The 19998-nt window shown below is 33.4% G+C and overlaps 1 protein-coding gene across 1 annotated transcript in view; it reads right to left on the bottom strand.

Moving 5' to 3' along the window:
• Window positions 1-3682: 3682 nt before the first annotated feature.
• Window positions 3683-19998, bottom strand: part of LOC136038257 (DENN domain-containing protein Crag-like) — a gene marked incomplete at its 5' end in the record, with an annotated part of 35736 nt that continues 19420 nt past the window's right edge. The window contains 4 exon segments of the mRNA XM_065721374.1: window positions 3683-3956; window positions 7794-7957; window positions 16653-16744; window positions 19362-19526. Coding sequence (XP_065577446.1) covers window positions 3826-3956; window positions 7794-7957; window positions 16653-16744; window positions 19362-19526 — 552 coding nt within the window.

The raw sequence follows: 19998 nt of genomic DNA, 5'->3' as shown, positions 1-19998 counted from the left end.
AAATAAATATCTTACACTTCTTTCAATCATATTTCGAGGTATTTGCGTTTACGTAACTATACCCGCTAATTTTCGGACGGTGAATTATTGAGGCTGTTTGTTGGTGTCTAATAGACCAGAGAGAAACATGTAAGTACGAATATGGGCAGAGAATGGGAGATTTAAATTTTAGGTAGAGTTTTTTCCCGGGTGGAAATTTATCCTCTAATTATATCTATATCATATCGATACGATACTGATATATCGGTATCGGGCCCAAAAATCCATATCGGTCAGACCCAAATCTAAATGCCCATGAGCGCACACTCGCCAAAATTTGTCTTAATTAAAAATTAATCATTTACAGAATTTTCAGCATCTTTCAATTTATTCCATAATCTTAAAAGTTGCTAATTTATTTGTCAATTCTATTACATAAAAAATTGTTTAATTTGTAGAAAGAGTCGGAGCAAATATTATTCAGGGATACGTAAAACTTTTACCATTCCATTCCTTAGTGTTACCAGAAGAGTTTGAGTCAACGCTATAGCGTTGCATTTAGTTAAGCCCATAAGGCTTTAATGATTTTTTTTCAGAGGCACTTGATATAGAAGGGGTGGTTGTATAAACTTCGGAGAGGGCTCATTCGATTGGAATCTGAAGCTCTAGTGCCATTTCTAACAGTTAAAAGTAATTGGAGATAAACTAGCCCCACCCCACGCCCTGTTTTCCCCAAATGCCTCCAAAATTTTGAGACAGCCATTTTGTTCACAATATTCCAAAGATCATATATCAATGCCTCTGGGGTTAACAAAACCCTGGAGAGCCTGAGGACGATCAGAAGGCAACCAGCCCCCCCCCCCCTTTCATAACCTATTTTCTCCAAAGGCCTCCAGTCACAATTTTGAGATAGCCAATTTGTTCAAAATAGTCCAAATGCAAATAGCTATGCTTCCTGGGATGAAACCCCAGTAAGCACCAATGACGCAATAGGCTTTAGAATTTACAGTTAGGGAGGGGGACAGTAGCAAAACTCTTATTTGCAGTGATTTTTGTTCGTTTTGAGCTTGATTAGTATATATTGTTTGTTTTTGGCTATGATTGTTTATTTATTTCCTGTTCGTTTTGAGTTTCATTTATTCTTCAATAGTAATTTCTGGTCGTTTTGAGTTTGAATTTATTTCTGCTGATCTTGAGTTTAATACGACTTTTATTTTTCTTTGATAAACTTCATTTTTGTATTTTTTTTTTTATTTTTATTTTTTTTAATGAATAATATTAAAAGAAAACCGTATCGGAAAAGTTGCTAAATACCCGAAGTAAACTATATTGTACCTACATTTATAAAAGATACTAAGTATAAAACTATATTTTATATAAATATACCATTGTAATATAATATACTATATGCTACTGAAGATGGCTAATAGATTACAGCAAATATAATATAATACAGAAACCTTTGTTATTGTACTTTGCTATTAAATGCCCCATTTGGGGTCCAAATGCCCCATTTGCGCTTTCACATTTGTTGATCTCCATTAAAATTTTGTCACTTTAAGTTAACGCCCTTTGAATTAACGCAACTAAAATCATAGAATAGTTGCCTAGCTAGGCAGTATCAACTTAAAAGGCGTCATGCGCAACAGAAAATTCAAAGCAGAGCGAAAAAAGCTAAAAAACATACTCAGCTTTTGACTTTTTTGCTATTGCAATTTGAGATTCGCGTTGCTACACTTATTAAAAACTAAATTTTAATTAGAGCATAAAGGTGATATTAGAGCAAAGATCGTCCTTGTCGGCCAACCAAATAGGGCCAAACAAAAACAGGTCCCCGAATCGGGTGGGAGAAAATCATAAGGAAAGATCTATAGGAGATGGGAGCTTCTTGGCAGGATGCAAAGAAGAAGGCTTTGGATAGATTAGGATGGAGGAGCGTCCGTAACTATGTTGGCCTCAGGCAGCTTAGTGCTGCTGTGAGTTGTTAGTAGTAGTAGTAGCAAAGGTGAGAGTGAAAGGAAGCAAACTAGAAATGCAGAGAGAAATGCTTTTGTTTTTAGTAGTATGTTTGAATTCTATATTTTTTTACATTGTATAATTACCTTGTTTATTATTTTGTGTTGAAATTAGACTTTGCCCAGTTTATATAAAAATAATTTTTTATTAAAACGGTCACAGTGACTCACCAAGGGATACAATTGACAACGAAAAGTATAGGGGAACAGGAACGCGTTAGCGCTTTTGACTGCTATTAACGGCAAATTATTTGCACGAGGAAGACTCTTTTTTAACCATTCAACGGCTTAAAAGCATCCGTGCTTTTATGCGGGGGTCACTATAGAAAAAAATATTGCAAAATGGAATTGGCTGAGAATGCTGGACTGAGCCGAGGCAATGGATAGATACTATTCAGAAAGTGATTGGAGACGGCGGGCACACCCTCCCCGCCTATCCTGAAGAGAAGAGCTTGAATGCTATGCTGCGGACATGGGCTAGATGGGATCCCATGTGAAAATGAATATATTATTGACTTTTAATTCTTTTTAAAACGAATTAAAAGAATTCTAATCTAAGAGTCTTCAATTTTGAACCATATTTAAACGTTTTATCAAACTTCCTCTGTTTAGGTGATTTTCAAAAAAAAAAAAAAAAAAATATCTCAAAGACCATCAAATATCTTTTTACAAGTAACGCTATATTGGTTGTTTTGAATGAAAAAAGGCATGTCCCCGGGATGAAGAATTTTAAGTACCAAGGATAAAGAATTTTAACCAATAGAATGAAGTATGAGCGCCAAAATACATAATTCCAAGATTACAAAAGATAAAGAATTGGAAAAAAATTAAGCTCATCTCCGAATGCATTAGATTTTGGCCATTAATGGCGGTCATGCTGGCATTGGCATTTTTGAGTACTACTACCGACCCGTTGTTTGTATAAGGAGGATTTTTTCAGGCATCCCATATATGTTAAAACAATTTTGATATCAAATAATTTTAAAGAACAAAAAAAAAAGCCTTTTTGAAAAACATAAGAACTTCGAGTTCGTGAGAACCCATTATGATACAAAGAAACGAATTGGCCCGATAAATCAGAAAGCTTCAAGATGGTCATATTAAGACTATTCAACTGTCCAAAATGTCAAGTATAGTGCGTTTACGTGTCAAAAACCTTACAAGCATCATGTTTACCGGAGCCTATTCACCAGTCAGAAGTTCCGGGTAAAAAATTACCGGATCCAAGTTGTTGTGGAAGTTATTTAACTCGTTTTGAAATTAAAATTGTTCATTAATTAATTATGAATATGTTACTTTATTCTACCATTAATAGTAATTTCGATTATGAAGGTTATTGGACATGCAGTCTTAATATCAAACATTGAACGGGCCACTGGATCATAGACAGGAAAGCATTGAGGCCCTTTAATTAGTCAAGTAAGCACAAGTAGATTGTTGTGGAAAGCCCATTCTGGCATGTTTCTTTTCTTATCTACACACCAACAGGGGCACCAATTGAGGAAGGGAGACAGATGGAAGCAATTGGCCTCCCTCTCAAATTAAAAATACATTTTTTGGTATTTTTATTAGAAAAACTCTCTTCCCACCCCCAGAATAAATTCTTGTAGAATAGGCCTTATTCTAAGATACGTAAGCACTAATGATATTCTTCTAATATAAAACCTAAAGTCAAAGTTCTATAAAAATTCGGAAGAAATCAAAAAATTTTACAGATAGATTTAAAAGAAACAATACTTTTTACAGTCCGAAAAATTATTGAAAGCAATAAAATATTACCAGATTGCACATAAAAAATATTTAAAACGCTTAGTAGAGAAATCACCAACTATCAGAGTTCCAAATCCCTGAAAAATTTACGACAAAAATAGGCGCCTATACCTAATGGCTGATCAGTTGGATATAAGCCACGTAGTCCACGAACACTTTCATAGGCTGAGCTGTACTGCCGATCATAAGCATCTGAAATATAATAAGTGATAATATACCACATCAATATGGCACTTCGTCACAATTTTAGTTAACATACTAAGGACATCAAACAAAAAATTTTTGTCCCCAGAATCCCTCTCAGATCCATTCATGCCTGAAAACTGCAATTTTCCAGGTTTTTCTTTTGGTTATTCCAACATTCTGAACTTTAAAGGCAGTACCATGTTTTGTCAGCGTTGCCACATTGAAAGTAAAATTAAATAAACAAAACTAATATTAAAAGTTGAAAATATTTTCTTCTTCTAAAATTGAAACATTAACTGTTGATTCACAGAGACAACCACAAACCTTCACAGAAAACCTACACAATCTTACTCTGTTTCGCCTTCTTTTTTTTGCGCTTGCTACTAACAAAAAAAAATCACATCTACAACATATAAACACCTTTTTCATTAAAAGTTGAATTCCCGATTATTTCCTATCTATCTATCTATATGCCACATGCCTTCAAAGAAAAGCCAGAAAAGCCAAACCTTCCTAATCTGTTTCGTCCCGTATTTTTTTATTTTTTTTTTGGCTATTTACCATTTTCATTTTTAATTTGACGCCTGCTACTAACGAAAATCGAATTTTCTATATTTTCCTAAAAAAAATTTTCACATTAAACCAATTCCGAAATCGGATTTAATTTTTTCTGTCTTTGGTACTTTAGTGGTTGTAAAGCAGCGTTACCATCAAAACTTTGTTAAAATATACAAATTTATCCAGTTAAAAATTTTTTTTTTTTATCATATTTCCTACCAAAATTGTCATGTCTGAGATATGGCTTTTTTTTGGCTGAGAAAGGGCTGAAGAAAAAACCAACAGAACAAACAAGGAAAGTAAATGTGAAAAAAAACAACAAAAAACTAAAAAAATAAAAGATAAATAAAATTCAATAAAAGCAAAAAATTATATGAATTAAAACCAGATACCTAACAACCATAAAGCGAGTCAATCACCAATATCGGCAGTTTTGCATAACATCCAAAAAAATATGAACTACCATCGACGGATACTAGCGAACAACAAATCCAAACAAAAACAAATTAGAAAGAATAGGAAATTTTTCCTTTTTTTTCAAGACAGTGGAATTCAATTCAGTGAATATTTCGGCCCTATGGCCAAGAGCCGTCTTCAGCACAACACGGGAATATATATATATATATATATATATATATATATATATATATATATATATATATATATATATATATATATACATATATATATATATATAGCATCCTTACTTCAACGAAGTTCAACCAGGACCCATGGTTCAGTCCTGTGGTCTTCGTCGCTACTTATAACAACTAATCCGTCGATGGTAGTTCATAATGTTTTGGATTCTATGCAAATCGCAGATATTGGTGAGTGACTCGCTTTATCGTTGTTAGGTATTTAGTTTTTATTCTTATAGTTTTTGGGTTTTACTGAATTTTGTTCATCTTTTAGGTTTTTTTTGCAATGAATTTTTTTTTTCACATTGACATTCCACTTTTGTTTTGCTGGTTTTTTCTTCGACACTTTCCTTGAAGATATTATTTAGTTTCGCGCTGAGGAAGAGAGGCGGTTGTCCTCTCAAACTATTCGCTTGGTTTGTTTATTCAGCATTCTCGTTTGGCCTTAAAAAACCCCATTTTTGATTGGTTCCTTTTTTTTAAATTAGGGTACCCCTTTCAGGATTTATATATTTCCAAGTTATTTTCCTTAAGCTTTATTTTGATCCTGCTATGATAACTCAAACACCAACCCCCAAAATATGAAAAAAAAAATTAACAGAAATAAAAATTCAAAAGTAAATACCACAGGATATTCTGTACCATATATTCTACCTACATTTTAGAATACAGGTAGAATATTAAAAAATCTCTTCCTTTCTTCACTCGTTTTATTTGTCATACCTTACCTTTGGCTGTTCAATTTTGCATGAGGGGGTATTTTCTGAGGGGAGGGGAATATAGAACCATTTTCAGTGTGAATCAGTCTAGAGCCAGAGCGTGCAATGTAATAGATTGAGTTACAAGAAGTCACGTTACTGCAGCTGAACTGCATTGTGGTACAAACAAAAATTTATTATCCTTTTTCTTAATATTATTATTACCTTTTTTATTATTATTTTAACTCTTCAATCCCTTTGATTTATTTAATTTTTTCCATAATCTAAAGGTCTATAATGTAATCCTCATTAAATATTAAATTTCTTTTACCTGCTCCCTTTGTAGTTTTTCGTTGTTGTTTTTTTGTCTTTATTATACACGAATGCTTTCATATTTAAGCAACATTTCCAAGAAAAAGATATTTTTATGTTTTATTAATAAATGCCCGCTATCTTCTAATTAGTTTACCTTCTACATAGATATCCCTTAACACATATACTTGACTACCATTATGGAACTGGATACTAGGCTGTAATTTGTATAACAAAGCCCTAACAAAGCACTTTTCTGTGGTAACGGAACCTATCTCGACAAATAGGGTACAACACGTGCCTAGGCACGTCTAGGCAGTCGAGCCAGATAAATGTGTGAACGCCACTTAAAGCGAAATATGTAACAGCCACTAGGCTGTAATTTGTATAACAAAGCCCTAACAAAGCACTTTTCTGTGGTAACGGAAACTATCTCGACAAATAGGGTACAACACGTGCCTAGGCACGTCTAGGCAGTCGATCCAGATAAACGTGTGAACGCCACTTAAAGCGAAATGTGGTAAATTTATGGAAGGAAAACAAGCTTTGGTGGAGTTCCAATAACCGACGTGGATCGAGAAATCCAATTGAAAATTTTCAAACAACATAATTTATACTAAACAATTGTCTTTTTTTGCGACAAGTCATCTCGGATATATCATTTGAAAAAAAATTGTAGGTACAAGTTTTAGGTTAAACAACGAGGGTTTAACCGTACGAGAATTTCAGCAAGAACATTTCCAAAAATACGAAATTATGATAGCAAACGATAAACCGACCCTACCCAAGAGAAGGTAAAAGACAATCTCTTAAAAACTGCAATAGAACTTATCAAAAGGAATCTGAAAAAGATAGCTTTGGCACAATGTAAAGTTTAGAAGAAAATCAAAAGAAATTTAATAAAATGATTATAATATGGCTTAATAGAATATTTGTAGTGGTTTATTAACCCCGAGTTAATTCATCTGCCTTTTTTTTCTGAGGCGGAACGACTCAAGCAAGTGGCGGCAATTCCGAAAAGTGTATGTGTGGGGGTGGGGCGAAATATTTTTTAAAACCTAAGGGGGCATTCCATTTTTTTCTCAATTTAAATGCAGAAAAAGGTATTTTTCAATGAAATACAATGAAAGGCTGCTAAAATCTAGGCGGAAGAAGGAAATCTGTGAGGTCATCCCCCCCCCCAAATTGGCACCCCTGAATCACGCAAGACGGATACAGCAAAAATATTGTTATTAAATTGGTTCATTCCATTCATTAAAACAGACAATATTAGAAACACAGCATAGAGTAGAAAAACTTTTTTTTTTTATGATTCTATTAAAATATCTCAAGATAGTATTTACAGCGCCAGAACGTGTTAATTTGTAATTACATAACAGGTAAGTTCTGGGAGAAAATTAAAAACAAAAAAATATACTTCGATCGTTCAACTGACAGCAGGGAATACAATACCAAATCTTTAACAGAGTATATATATCTTGAAGTTTTTTTTTTAATTCACTGAAAGTTAATTTTGATAAATTTGCTGAGATAGCCCGAAATGTCGCTTTTCACACAGCAAAGTTGCTTAATCATTTCCGCTAAAAAATTATACCCTTCAAAACTTTGCTAAAAGAGCAAAAAAAGAAGAGACGTACCCAAATCAATATGCTCCCTCCCAAGAGCCTTCATTTCCAGAAAGAGGATATCACGATAGAGTCCTATAAGCCGTCCTCGTCTGCTACTTTTCTCATCAATCAATTTTCGGATGGCAGCAGCCACTTCACCAGATTGCCCAAGAGCCAATATTTCTGAAACTAACCTGTAAAAGTCATGACTCATCAACAGACGAACGAAATTAATGATAAACAATAATTTTACTTCTTATAATCGTTAAATGTCTGTAAGTCCAATTACCACAAATTACCAGTCTGAAAGTAACCACCTAATATTTCACAGCGGGTACGTGAAGCTTTTCCGAGGCAAACCAATAGTAACTGAAGCTTAGTAGGTTTGATCCTCACAAGATGTTATACTTTATTTTCTTTTTTTATGCCTGAAGCCAAGCAAGTATTCTTTATTATAGAGATCGCATACAGTCAATACCGTTGTTGATGCTATGAAGAATACAAAGACACTGCTCAAAATATAATTTTTTTTCAGTAAGCAAATTACTCTGGCCTTTGGTGCTTTAGGAAACAGTAGCCCTACTCTAATTTGAGGTAATATTCTATTCGTTGTGAGTTACACTTAAACATTAATTTTAGCTTCTGTTCGTTTTCGGAAAATTTATTCATTAATAAATATTTAAGAAAATTTATTAATTTTTTAACATTAAGAAAATTTATTCATTAATAGAAATATATGTTATCTATTTGTGATTATTCATTTTAATTTCTTTTTACTTTAATATATGATTTTATTTCTGCTCGTTTTAGGTTTTAGCATGGCTCTTAATTTTTTTTTGCAAAACTTTTTTTTTATTATTACAGTCAGAGTCCGAGTCAGTCCAGTTTGTTTTTGATCGTCGCATATACCCTGTTTTGCCCATGGCTGGCAAATTGAGTCAAAACTTTCTTAAAGTTTTTTTTAAAGGGCGGTGGGAGGGGGAGGGTAAAGGGACTTTGAACTTTGTGTTTGGGGAATTGTGTTTTGGGGCATTGGAATTCTCCGTTAGCGAGAATTATACAACGGAGATCATGGCTCGTAAAGTTAGGGCCAAATACCTGATTGAGTTCATCTATCAAAAATGTATTAATTAACGAGAGATGGAAGATTTGAAAAAGAAAAGAATTAAATTTCCCGCCCAAATAATATGTTACTGCGAGGTAATAGAAATGTTGTTAAAGATTGGTACCATGGAAAAGAGTTATGGTCAAAGGTTTCCTTGCCTATCTATGGAGAAAAAATTATTGATTCTTTTCCGGAAAAAGTAATAGGAGACAAGAATGTTTTTATACTCTTATCTGTTTCTCCAAACATTGTAATATCTTAAGTCACCCTAGTTTGCATTTTAAAATAACTTTTCTAAAAAGAATCAGTGGTAGGTATAATTTAACCCCCCCCCCCCCGTCCAAAATAATCATGAGTTAAAATTACATAATGTGATAGGGAAGTGCCCAGAATTTATTTGTGAAACGAATAAATTTCTGGACGAAATATTCAGGAGGTGGGGAAGTATTTTCTTTTACAGTTAGCATGCAGAATTTTCTGAAATACATTTTAGAATTAAGTTGGTTAAATTGGCTTATAAGAAATCCTTTAAAATGATATTCTTGATTTATATTAATCAAGATATTATATTTTATATTTTCATGATTTTTGGCAAATAGCCCAGAGAAAGTTCAAGTGCAATCTTTTCAATGCAGTTTTTTTACAAAGAATGTTTGAATGATCGCTTTGTCGACTTCTATTTTCTTTTTTTTTTGGAAAATTCGCACGTTTCGGATAAATTCCAGTAAAAAGTCATATTGTTTGCTATTTTTCTTCGCATTTTATTGCAAAACCAAATAAAAGGTCATATTGTTTCCTATTTTTTTAGTACCTTTTTTACGGAAAGGGTAAGTAAGTTGGCTATTTCAAAATAAGTGTCTATAGTATTGGAATAATTATATTTTCCTTTTCTAGGCTATTTTCTGGGGCACCATTGGAGAACCCTATTTCATATTTTTAAAATGTTACGACAAAGTGAATATAAGATCCACTATCTAATTGTATGATCCAATTTCCGTTCAAAACTATAAATCGGAAACCTATTTTATGTCCCAGTGCAGCCCTTTAATCACTTATGACTCTTTCAAAGGGAACTAGAACTTTAAATTTCCAATCGAATGAGCCCCCTTTCAAATTTTCTACAACAACCCCACGTTTCAGAGCCATACTTGACCATTTTCATTATTTTAGCTTCTAATATTCTAATCTTGGTTTACAGACTTATATTCCTGTACCTCCAAAATTTTTTCACAGTAACAGCTATAGCTGCAACCAAGTAAAGAGCTGACCATGACCCATAGTAATCAAAAGGTGAAAAACACGTTTTTTTTTTAAAGCCTAGTAATTGAAAACTACCATTTATTCAGGAATTGTAATTATTATTTTGATTAATATAGTTGTAATACGTTATAAACATAATATTATACTATAATGTTGTAAATAATAGGAAATTTTGTCTTTTTGTGTCTTCCAAGTATATTTTTTACGTCATTCGTATGAAATACTGTTGGAAGCCAAACAGCCCAAGAAACTAATATTGGCTCACAATTGTAAAGCAAGGAATGGTTAAATGCAGAGAATTACAAATTAACAGTAGAATCAATAGGAAATTGGCTTTCCTAAATACCAACAAGGGCTGATTTGACAACACTACTGGAATTTTCTAGAATTTCTATACGAAATTCTTTTTAATTGTCTTAATTTCTCTTTACCGACTCAATTTTACATATGGAGATGTAAAGGGTAGTTGTCCGGGGGTAAATTTTCATCGGATTGAATTGTTTAAAGGATCTTTTCATGGGGGATTTTCCCGAGTGTGTGTGGGGGGGGGGCGGGTTTCCGGGTATTATTTTAAACAATCAGAAATTAAATAAAAAAAAACTTTTTCAACTGAAAGTAAGTAGCAACATTAAAAGTAAAAACGAACAGAAATTATTACGTATATGAGGGGGGTTGCCTACTCCTCAATATCTCGCTTTTTACGCTAGAAAAACAGTTTCTTAATAATATTTGTAAATCAGTGGGGATTATCATCTATATACATATATATATATATATATATATATATATATATAATATATATATATATATATATATACTATAGGCCTTTAGAAGATGCAAACTATTTCAAACTGTCGTGTCTTAGAGTATTGAAATTACAGCGATATTACCCCCTTCATTAAAAAAAAAAATAAATAAATAAAGTGAAGATGACTTTTAATGAAACATTATTTTTGCGGCCTTGGGTCGTCTAAAAGATTTTTCTGCGAAAAAGTTCTGAATTTCCGAACCATTAAACATGTATTGATGATAGATAAAAAAAATGAAGTTAATAAGATTTTATCCCTTTTCTCAAAGCCAATAAAGTAATATTCGTTTTTTATATATTTTTTTAAGGAATTACAATAATTAGTCGAATTGTAATCCAATCGTCTAGTGCTTACAATATATAATCCTCCTTTTTAAGGGATATCTTCTGTTTTTGATGATATTCTTATAGAGAGGGTTATGCACCACTGAGAAGGCTTGTTAAAACCATCCCTATAATTTTCTAAAAATGCGGTTTATAAAATTTTCTCCCTCTTTTCAAAGTAAATAAGATATCAAGGGTAAATGAGAAAAAATCGTCAATTTCTGAAGTCGTAGCTAATAAGAAGTATTGATAAATCCTCCTCCCCATTCCCACTTCCAAAAAAAAACAAGGTTGAGCTGTAGCACTATAAGAAAAGATAAATTAAATACAAAAAACAAAAACAAGTGACTCAAAGTATCAGATTGCCTGTCAAAATCAAAACGAAAGACATGAGAAAAAATCGCCAATTTCTGAAGTCGTAGCTAATAAGAAGTATTAATAAATCCTCCTCCCCATTCCCACTTCCAAAAAAAACAAGGTTGAGCTGTAGCACTATAAGAAAAGATAAATTAAATACAAAAAACAAAAACAAGTGACTCAAAGTATCAGATTGCCTGTCAAAATCAAAACGAAAGACATGAGAAAAAATCGCCAATTTCTGAAGTCGTAGCTAATAAGAAGTATTAATAAATCCTCCTCCCCATTCCCACTTCCAAAAAAAAACAAGGTTGATCTGTAGCACTATAGGAAAAGATAAATTAAATACAAAAAACAAAAACAAAAAACAAGTGACTCAAAGTATTAGATTGCCTGTCAAAATCAAAACGAAAGACATGAGAAAAAATCGTCAATTTCTGAAGTCGTAGCTAATAAGAAGTATTGATAAATCCTCCTCCCCATTCCCACTTCCGAAAAAGACAAGGTTGAGCTGTAGCACTATAAGAAAAGATAAATTAAATACAAAGAAAAAAAAAACAAAAACAAGTGACTCAAAGTATTAGATTGCATGTCAAAATCAAAACGAAAGACATTTAGCGTCTTTACAGTTAGAGATGTGTTTTAAGGGAGGGACCGAAATATTTCTTAAGGGGCCAAAAGGTTCCCAAATGTCTTAGACCATGACATATTAGTTTTCCATCACAGAATCTATATTTCCCTGCATTCTGATCTCGGCAAAAATTGGTATTTTATGGCACAAAGCGGTAACAAACGCCCCTTTGACTTGGCGTAACCACCTTCAACAATTACTGACCTTTTTTTTTGGGGGGGGGAGAGGGGAGAGTAGTGGCGTATTGAGAGTAGTGGTGTATTTGGAATTTTCCTTCGAAGGTGGAGCACCAGCTAAAAGCTACCGGAAGCCCAGAAACTTAACAAATTATCTCAACGTTACCACGTATAGCTTATACGGTCATTTGAAAAATATTTTAGCATTTGAACTCATTGAAAATGAGTTCTACTGTTTCGATTAGTGCTTCGATTCCATCGTTGTCACGGGATTCACACACACAAAAAAAAAAACTTTATAAAACATATCAAAATGTATTTATACACATTTGTGATACATTTTTACGAGTCACACAAACATTATGGGTGGGGAGGGGTCATAAATCAGTAGCAATAACAAAAACATTAACAAAAACAATAACAACAACATTAACAAAAAAGACGAGTTCAATAAAAAAAAAGGAACTCAAAAGATGGAGTTTGGACTAGTAAAAGCTGCTACAAAGATCCATTAAATATTTAAACGTAATCATTTGAAATCAAATATGTGAATAATCACCTCATTCAATAATTTCTTCAAATTTTGTAGAAAACATTCTCTGTCTACTTTACATTTTCTTTGTGAAAATTTTCATAATAGACCTTTATAAATACCCTCTTATAAATACTCTAAGAGTTATAAATACTTTATAGCTCTCAAACGCCTTTGAAATTTAAGCTAATTTTTAACAAGGATCACATTTTGTTGTGCTCTAAAATTCGAAAATAATAATTATCTATCTATATATATATATATATATATATATATATATATATATATATATATATATATATATATATAAATAAGTTGTCTGTGTGTGTGTCTGTCGAGTGACGTCATGTTTGTGTGACAACTGACGTCATGATTGTCGACTGATGTCATTATAAGGATTCATGCGTCATGAAGTTGTTTGTCGACTGACGTCATGTTTGTAGACTGATGAAATTACATACCGGGACACCGGGACACAAATGACGACCGGGACACAGGGAATATAAATGACGACCGGGACATAGGGACACAACTACAACGGAGACGCCGGGGGCACAGGCGGGTTATATAAATGACGACCGGGACACAGGGATTGTTCGAATAGAAATTACAGACCGGGACACAAATGACGACCGGGGCACAGGGAATATAAATGACGACCGGGACACTCAAAGAGAAATTACAAACTGGGATACCGGGACACAAATGACGACCAGGACACAGGGAATATAAATGACGACCGGGACACAGGGACACATCATTAGAATAATGAGGTATAGATCTGAATACGGATTGTTTTTCCCATGGACAATTATATGTTGCAGGTTCAAGAGTCAGTAAACCTGACAATCTATTTATATGCACAGACAATGGGACAGCGAAGGAACAACAATGGCGCGTAACAAATATGGCGCGTAACGACTTACGCGCGCGGGGGGGGGGGGGCTTGGGGGGCGCGAAGCGCCACCCCAACAGCTAGTTAGAAAATAATAATAATATAATAAATATAATTATTATAATTATATAATAATAATATTAGGCTACGAGCAGCCATTGTAGTACAATAATATGAATACTATTCTTATAAAAGACTCGAAGTACATTGAATGATATTCAATTTTACTAAAACCAATATCAATTGGACTTTCCAAGTATTTCCTAGTTCATTTTCACAATGATCTATGATTCTTTTTCAAATGACGGCAAAATCAAGAATCTGTACAACAGTGAGCTTCAATGTATTTTCATTTCTCCCAAAATTTAGAACATATAGATGGCACATTTACGCAAATTGTTCAAAACAAAGAAAGACACAAAAAAGGACGAATGTGAGAGCTAGAGCGAGCAAGAAGAGTATGGCCGGTATTCGTACCGGCCAGCCTGTAGGCCATAAATTGCTGGGAACAGGCAGCTCGAGCATTTGCACTTCCCACGAGCCAAATGGATTTGTATTTTCTTTAGATTTTTTTTTTTTATGTATTCAAAAAGAAAGAAAAAAGCACTAGCTAAAAGCAAAAATATGAATTGCATGAGAAAAATGAAGAAGTAATGAAATAATATTAACACTAGCCTTAAAGGCCAAAAACGATGAGCGGTCAATGTCCATAGAAGAGATCTCAACGACTTCGATGTCGAAAAGCGACCTCAGAAAAAAAAAAACAACAGTAAAACAAGGGAAAATTCAATTAATAACAAATCCAAGTATTAAACAGAAAAAAAAATCCATTAATCACAGCTACACTTAATGAAATAATGTAAGAATTTGTCATTACAGCAGTTAGTTTTTGCGTCAAAGTATTGATTGACTCTTAACTTTGAACAGCTTTTGATTTCAATTAAAGTTGATTTAAGAATGTTTCAAGAACTTTATTAAATACCAGATGCTCAGATTGGTTCCTGAAAGGCATATTTCAAGGTAGCCAAGGCCGTATCCAGAATATTTGTTTCAAGGGGTTATTTTTGTTCGGTAACGAGAAACTTTGCAGAATAAAAAAAAATTTGTTTATATGCATTTTTGTAACTTTTTTACAAGTCAGACAGAAATTTCGGACAGGGGGTAGACCGGTACCACCCCTCCCCCCTCTAGATATGGCCTTGAAGGTAGCTATATGTAAAGTTCGGAAAATCAAAACTGATTAACACGTGCACATGATTATTGTTACGTAATTAATTAACTCCCTTGATTAAAACAAACTATGTAAGCTTTATAATACTTGCATGTTAATGTGTCATCGCTGCTACGTCTAAAGGTCAAATTTGATATTTCCATACGTATGAGCATATTGCCTTAAATTATTTGCCCATCAGATGCCCATCGCAAAATTTTATCGGATTTACAAGAATAAAAAAACCAGCCGGCCAAAAACACGCAGAGGTGTCCTCACTTCGTCAAGGGATTCCTCTAGATATATAATGTAGATGGAGAAGATATAAATGAGTGTTTTTGTGAGTGTATTTACTACTACTACTACTAATAACTCCCCTCAGCACCAAGCCACCTGAGGCCAACACAACTACCCATGCTCCTCCTCCATCCTAATCGGTTTAAAGCTTCCCTCTTTACACTTTCCAAGGAAGTTCTCATTTCCTTTAAACCTTTCTTTATGACATCCCCAGCCAAGAACGATCTGCTTTCCATTTAGCCCTAGACGGTTGACCGAAAAGAATAGTCTTTGGTAATTTGTAATCCTTCATCTACAGAACTTTCCCTAGCCATCTCATCCTTTCTCTCATTATAGCCGTAGAAAGCGGGATTGAGCCATACTTTTCGTACAGTCTACTGTTTGAAATGCGGCCAGTAGGCTGGGTACCCAGAACAATCCGTAGGCAATTTCTCCGGAAAACATCTAGCAAATCTTCAGCTGCTTTTCGGAGGGCACATGCTTCAGAGTCATATTTTACCACTGTCATAACTGTAGCTTCCAATATTCTAATCTTGGTTTCCAGACTTATCTTCCTATTCTTCTAAAAAAAATTTAACTGTAAAAAAAAAAAAAACACCTGAGCTGCTCCCACCGTCTTTAACAATAATACTACCAAGGTAAGTGAAGCTGTCCACCTGTTCAACCTTTTCGTTACCCAACGTCACCTTTTCATCTTCACTTATTCCTAGCCTTAGACACTTACTCTTCTTAACATTTATTTTCAAACCTATTCTAACACTCTGAACAGATCGTATATTGTCCCTACTAATCTTCCTTTAAAACAACACAGCAAAAGATTTTCGGTGATTATTTTATAAGTCGAAAATTGTTAGATACAAAATTTAGGGGTAAATCGATAGGTAAGGATGTAGAACTTAAAACTAACTAGATATTTTTGCAAAAATATGACAATTTCAACATACTCTCCAGATTTCATTACATCCTGTTTATATGTATACACCTCCTATATGTACGTACATACTGGTATATATGCATATCCTTATGCTTAAAACTTAAAAGCGCACGTCACGTTTTATAGCCTTACGCAGAAGGGCATAATGAGGTTAATATTGATAGGAGGGGACGGATGGGAGTCTTCCGGGTAATTTCAGAGTGAAAAAGTTCTTCCCTCAGTGTGCAGGCATGTGGCTATTTTTAATGGGATATCAAAGTCTAGAGTAGCAAGGGCATGTGGCTATTTTTAATGAGAAGCATTTTTTATTTTTATTTTTAATGAGAAGCAAAGTCTAGAGTAGCAAGGGCTTCTACTCACTGTTTCTTTTCAATGAATTCCTCATCTATTTGGTCAGTTGACACCAATGGAATGTTACAGCGTTTCCACAGTTGGTATAATGGACAGACGTTCTATAGGACGAAAAAATTAATTACAACAAAGACTAATAAACCACAAATAATATTTCATGGTTCCTGTTAGTGCCAGCGGATATCGTAAAACACTGCTTTTCGTACACACAAATTTCAACTCCTTAATTCAATTTAATACATCCTTCAGCCTAAAAAGCATTTTAAAGACACGTATGTAACAGATATGAAAATATATGAAAAGATATGTATCATAAACTCTATTATTTAACTTTATCCATAGAAAAATCCTACATTTCTTCCTTCTAAATTTGTTTTCTTGTTGGGATACTGACTGCATGACTAACGTATATGCCACTTGGTTGTGTCCCTTCACAATTCTTCTTCCCAAAACAAACCTCTTCCTTACACAGTAGTCTTTATGATCCAATGAAATGAATTCTTTCCAACACGAGAAGTGGCCTTAAATTGATATGTTGTCGCAATTGCAATATAATGTGAAAACATCACTGATAAAGTTACAAAAAGTCCAAATGTTTGTTTTTGAAATTCACAAATAAATAAACAAAAATAGCAAAGAAAAACCTAAGAGAGTTTGCGGTCGCGTGAAAATCCACATAAGTACTAACCTTTAAAATAAAATAATTAATTAAATCCAACTGAATTAAAAATAATAACAGGTAAATGAAAATACAAAAGAAAAAATTGCATCAAATTTACTCTCCATCGCTCATCAATACTAACCCCCTCCCCTCTCCTCACCTCAAAGCAACAAAGACATAAAAGAACACCTTTTTTAACCCCCCCCCCCCCCCCTCGAATCTATCTTAGGTCTATTTATACCTGAATACCACAATGTTTAAATATTTTTTTGGTTGTTTCAAAATCATGACGTTTTTGAGGCTGTACGACATTTTCCTCAGTGTTGCAACGTTAAACCCTGGAAACAAATACGTAAACCTAATAAGTAAAACTTTTTTTTCTTTTTTTCCATTGAAAAAGAAACGATGTTACTAAAGTAACTAAAGTAACATGTTAAACCCTGAAAATAATTAAGTAAAACTAATAAGTAAAACTTTTTTTCTTTTTTTCCATTGAAAAAAATGATGTTACTAAAGTAACTAAAATAACACGTTCAACCCTGGAAATAAACAAGTGAAACTAATAAGTAAAACTTTTTTTCTTTTTTCCATTGAAAAAAAAAATGATGTTACTAAAGTAACTAAAGTAACACATTAAACCCTGGAAATAAATACGTGAAACTAAGAAGTAAAACTTTTTTTCTTTTTTTTCCATTGAAAAGAAAAATGATGTTACTAAAGTAACTAAAGTAACATATTAAACCCTGGAAATAAATACGTGAAACCAATAAGTATTTTTTTTTCTTTTTTTACACTAAAAAAAAAATGATGTTACTAAAGTAACAACTGAAGAGTAATAACCTCTTCAGTTGTTTAGTGCCATTATTTTTTGCTGATTTTTCACGCACATTTTCTTCTTTTTTTGCCACCCATTACTACTAGAAAACTGTAGAGGTACATACTAAGGTCTTTTCGCTAAAAATTGAATTCCTGGTTTATTCCTCTAACATATATATGTTATATATAAGGTTTGTTATATATAAGTTATATATAAAGTTATGTTATATATAAGGTTTGTTATATATAAGTTAAGTTATATATATGATAAGTTTATGTTATATATATGTTAAGTTTTAAGGTTTGTTAAGTTTGCACTTAACAAACCAAAGAATCAGATTTTATTTTCACTGTCCTTGGTACTTTAAGTAATAGCTGTTACCGGTGGTTTTTGTTTACGCTACCAATCTTGTCATGCAGCTTATCTTGACTTCACAAGTACTAATACTCCAAGATGGAAATACATGCTGATAGACGGATCATGAATAAAAACATCATCATTAAACGTGATCGAGGTATTAACAGAAGCTAACAGTTTCATTCCTTCTTCTTTTTTTTACATATATCATAGTTTGAATTTATAATCTATGTAGCCCAACCTTTATTTTAGATGAGCCAATACATGGCAGGTATAAACATATTTCTTCATGTATTTACGAGTTGTCTGCTGCTGAGTTGGCAAACATTCCCACAAAATTGCCGAGCTCTCAGATCTCAAGTATTCTAATCTACACTCTATGTAGTACAATCTTTATCTTAAAAGAGTCAATATATGACAAGTATGAACATACTTCTTTATGTATTCGCGAATGGTCTGCCGCCGAGTTGGCAAATATTGCCACAAAATTACCGAATTCCCAGATCTCAAGCGTTTTAATCTACACTCTATGTAGTACAACCTTTATTTTAAACAATTCAATATATGGCAAGTATGAACATACTTCTTTATGTATTCGCAAGTTGTCTGCCGCCGAGTTGCCAAACATTGCCACAAAATTACCGAACTCTCAGACCTCAAGCGTTTTAATCTACACTCTATATAGTACAATCTTTATTTTAAACGAGTCAATATATGGCAAGTAGGAACATACTTCTTCATGTATTCGCAAGTTGTCTGCCGCCGAGTTGGCAAAAATTACCACAAAATTACCGAACTTTCAGATCTCAAGCGTTTTAATCTACACTCTATGTAGGACAATCTTTATCTTAAAAGAGTCAATATATGACAAGTATGAACATACTTCTTCATGTATCCTCAAGTTGTCCCACTTGCAGTGGACACTGACTGTTGACTGCCGCCTTTCGTCTTCACTGTCCGAATCACCAGACTCAACACAAAATACCTTCGAACCCAGACAGAGTTTGGGCATGTGAGATTGTAGGCCGACTCGCTCAAAATACCAGATCTATAAAAAGTGAGACAAAATTAAGGTAAAAAAGCGCTAGAAAATTCCCCTCCACTCTAATTATGAGAAATGCCCCAGATATCAGTCGATTGAACTCTGGGAACCAACGTAAATATGTCAGGGCATTATACAAAAATCATTAATAAAAGGAGCTAGGTTTTGATAGAAAGTCCAGATAATTATGACCATAAATCTATTGAAATTGTTGAATTACTGTATAATTTTGATACGTAATTTATTTGTTAGAATATCTAAAGCTCTAATTTCGCAGAGACAGAATAGCCTACCTAAGACATTTGTTAGCAGAATCTACAATTTCCTACGTATTCTTTCCTAGACATTTGGAGACCAAAAGGGGATAAAAACGAGAGCAAGTAAAGGAGGTAAGGAGGGGAGGGAGAAGGGAAGAGAGAGAGAGAGAGAGAGGATAATACAATAAGAATGCTCAATCAATACAATGGAATTTCTGTCT

Source organism: Artemia franciscana, chromosome 17 (assembly GCF_032884065.1).
Source record: "Artemia franciscana chromosome 17, ASM3288406v1, whole genome shotgun sequence".
NCBI classification, from domain to species: domain Eukaryota; kingdom Metazoa; phylum Arthropoda; class Branchiopoda; order Anostraca; family Artemiidae; genus Artemia; species Artemia franciscana.
The sequence above is the reverse complement of the archived record's forward strand: the minus strand, read 5'-3'. Positions and strand labels throughout refer to the sequence as shown.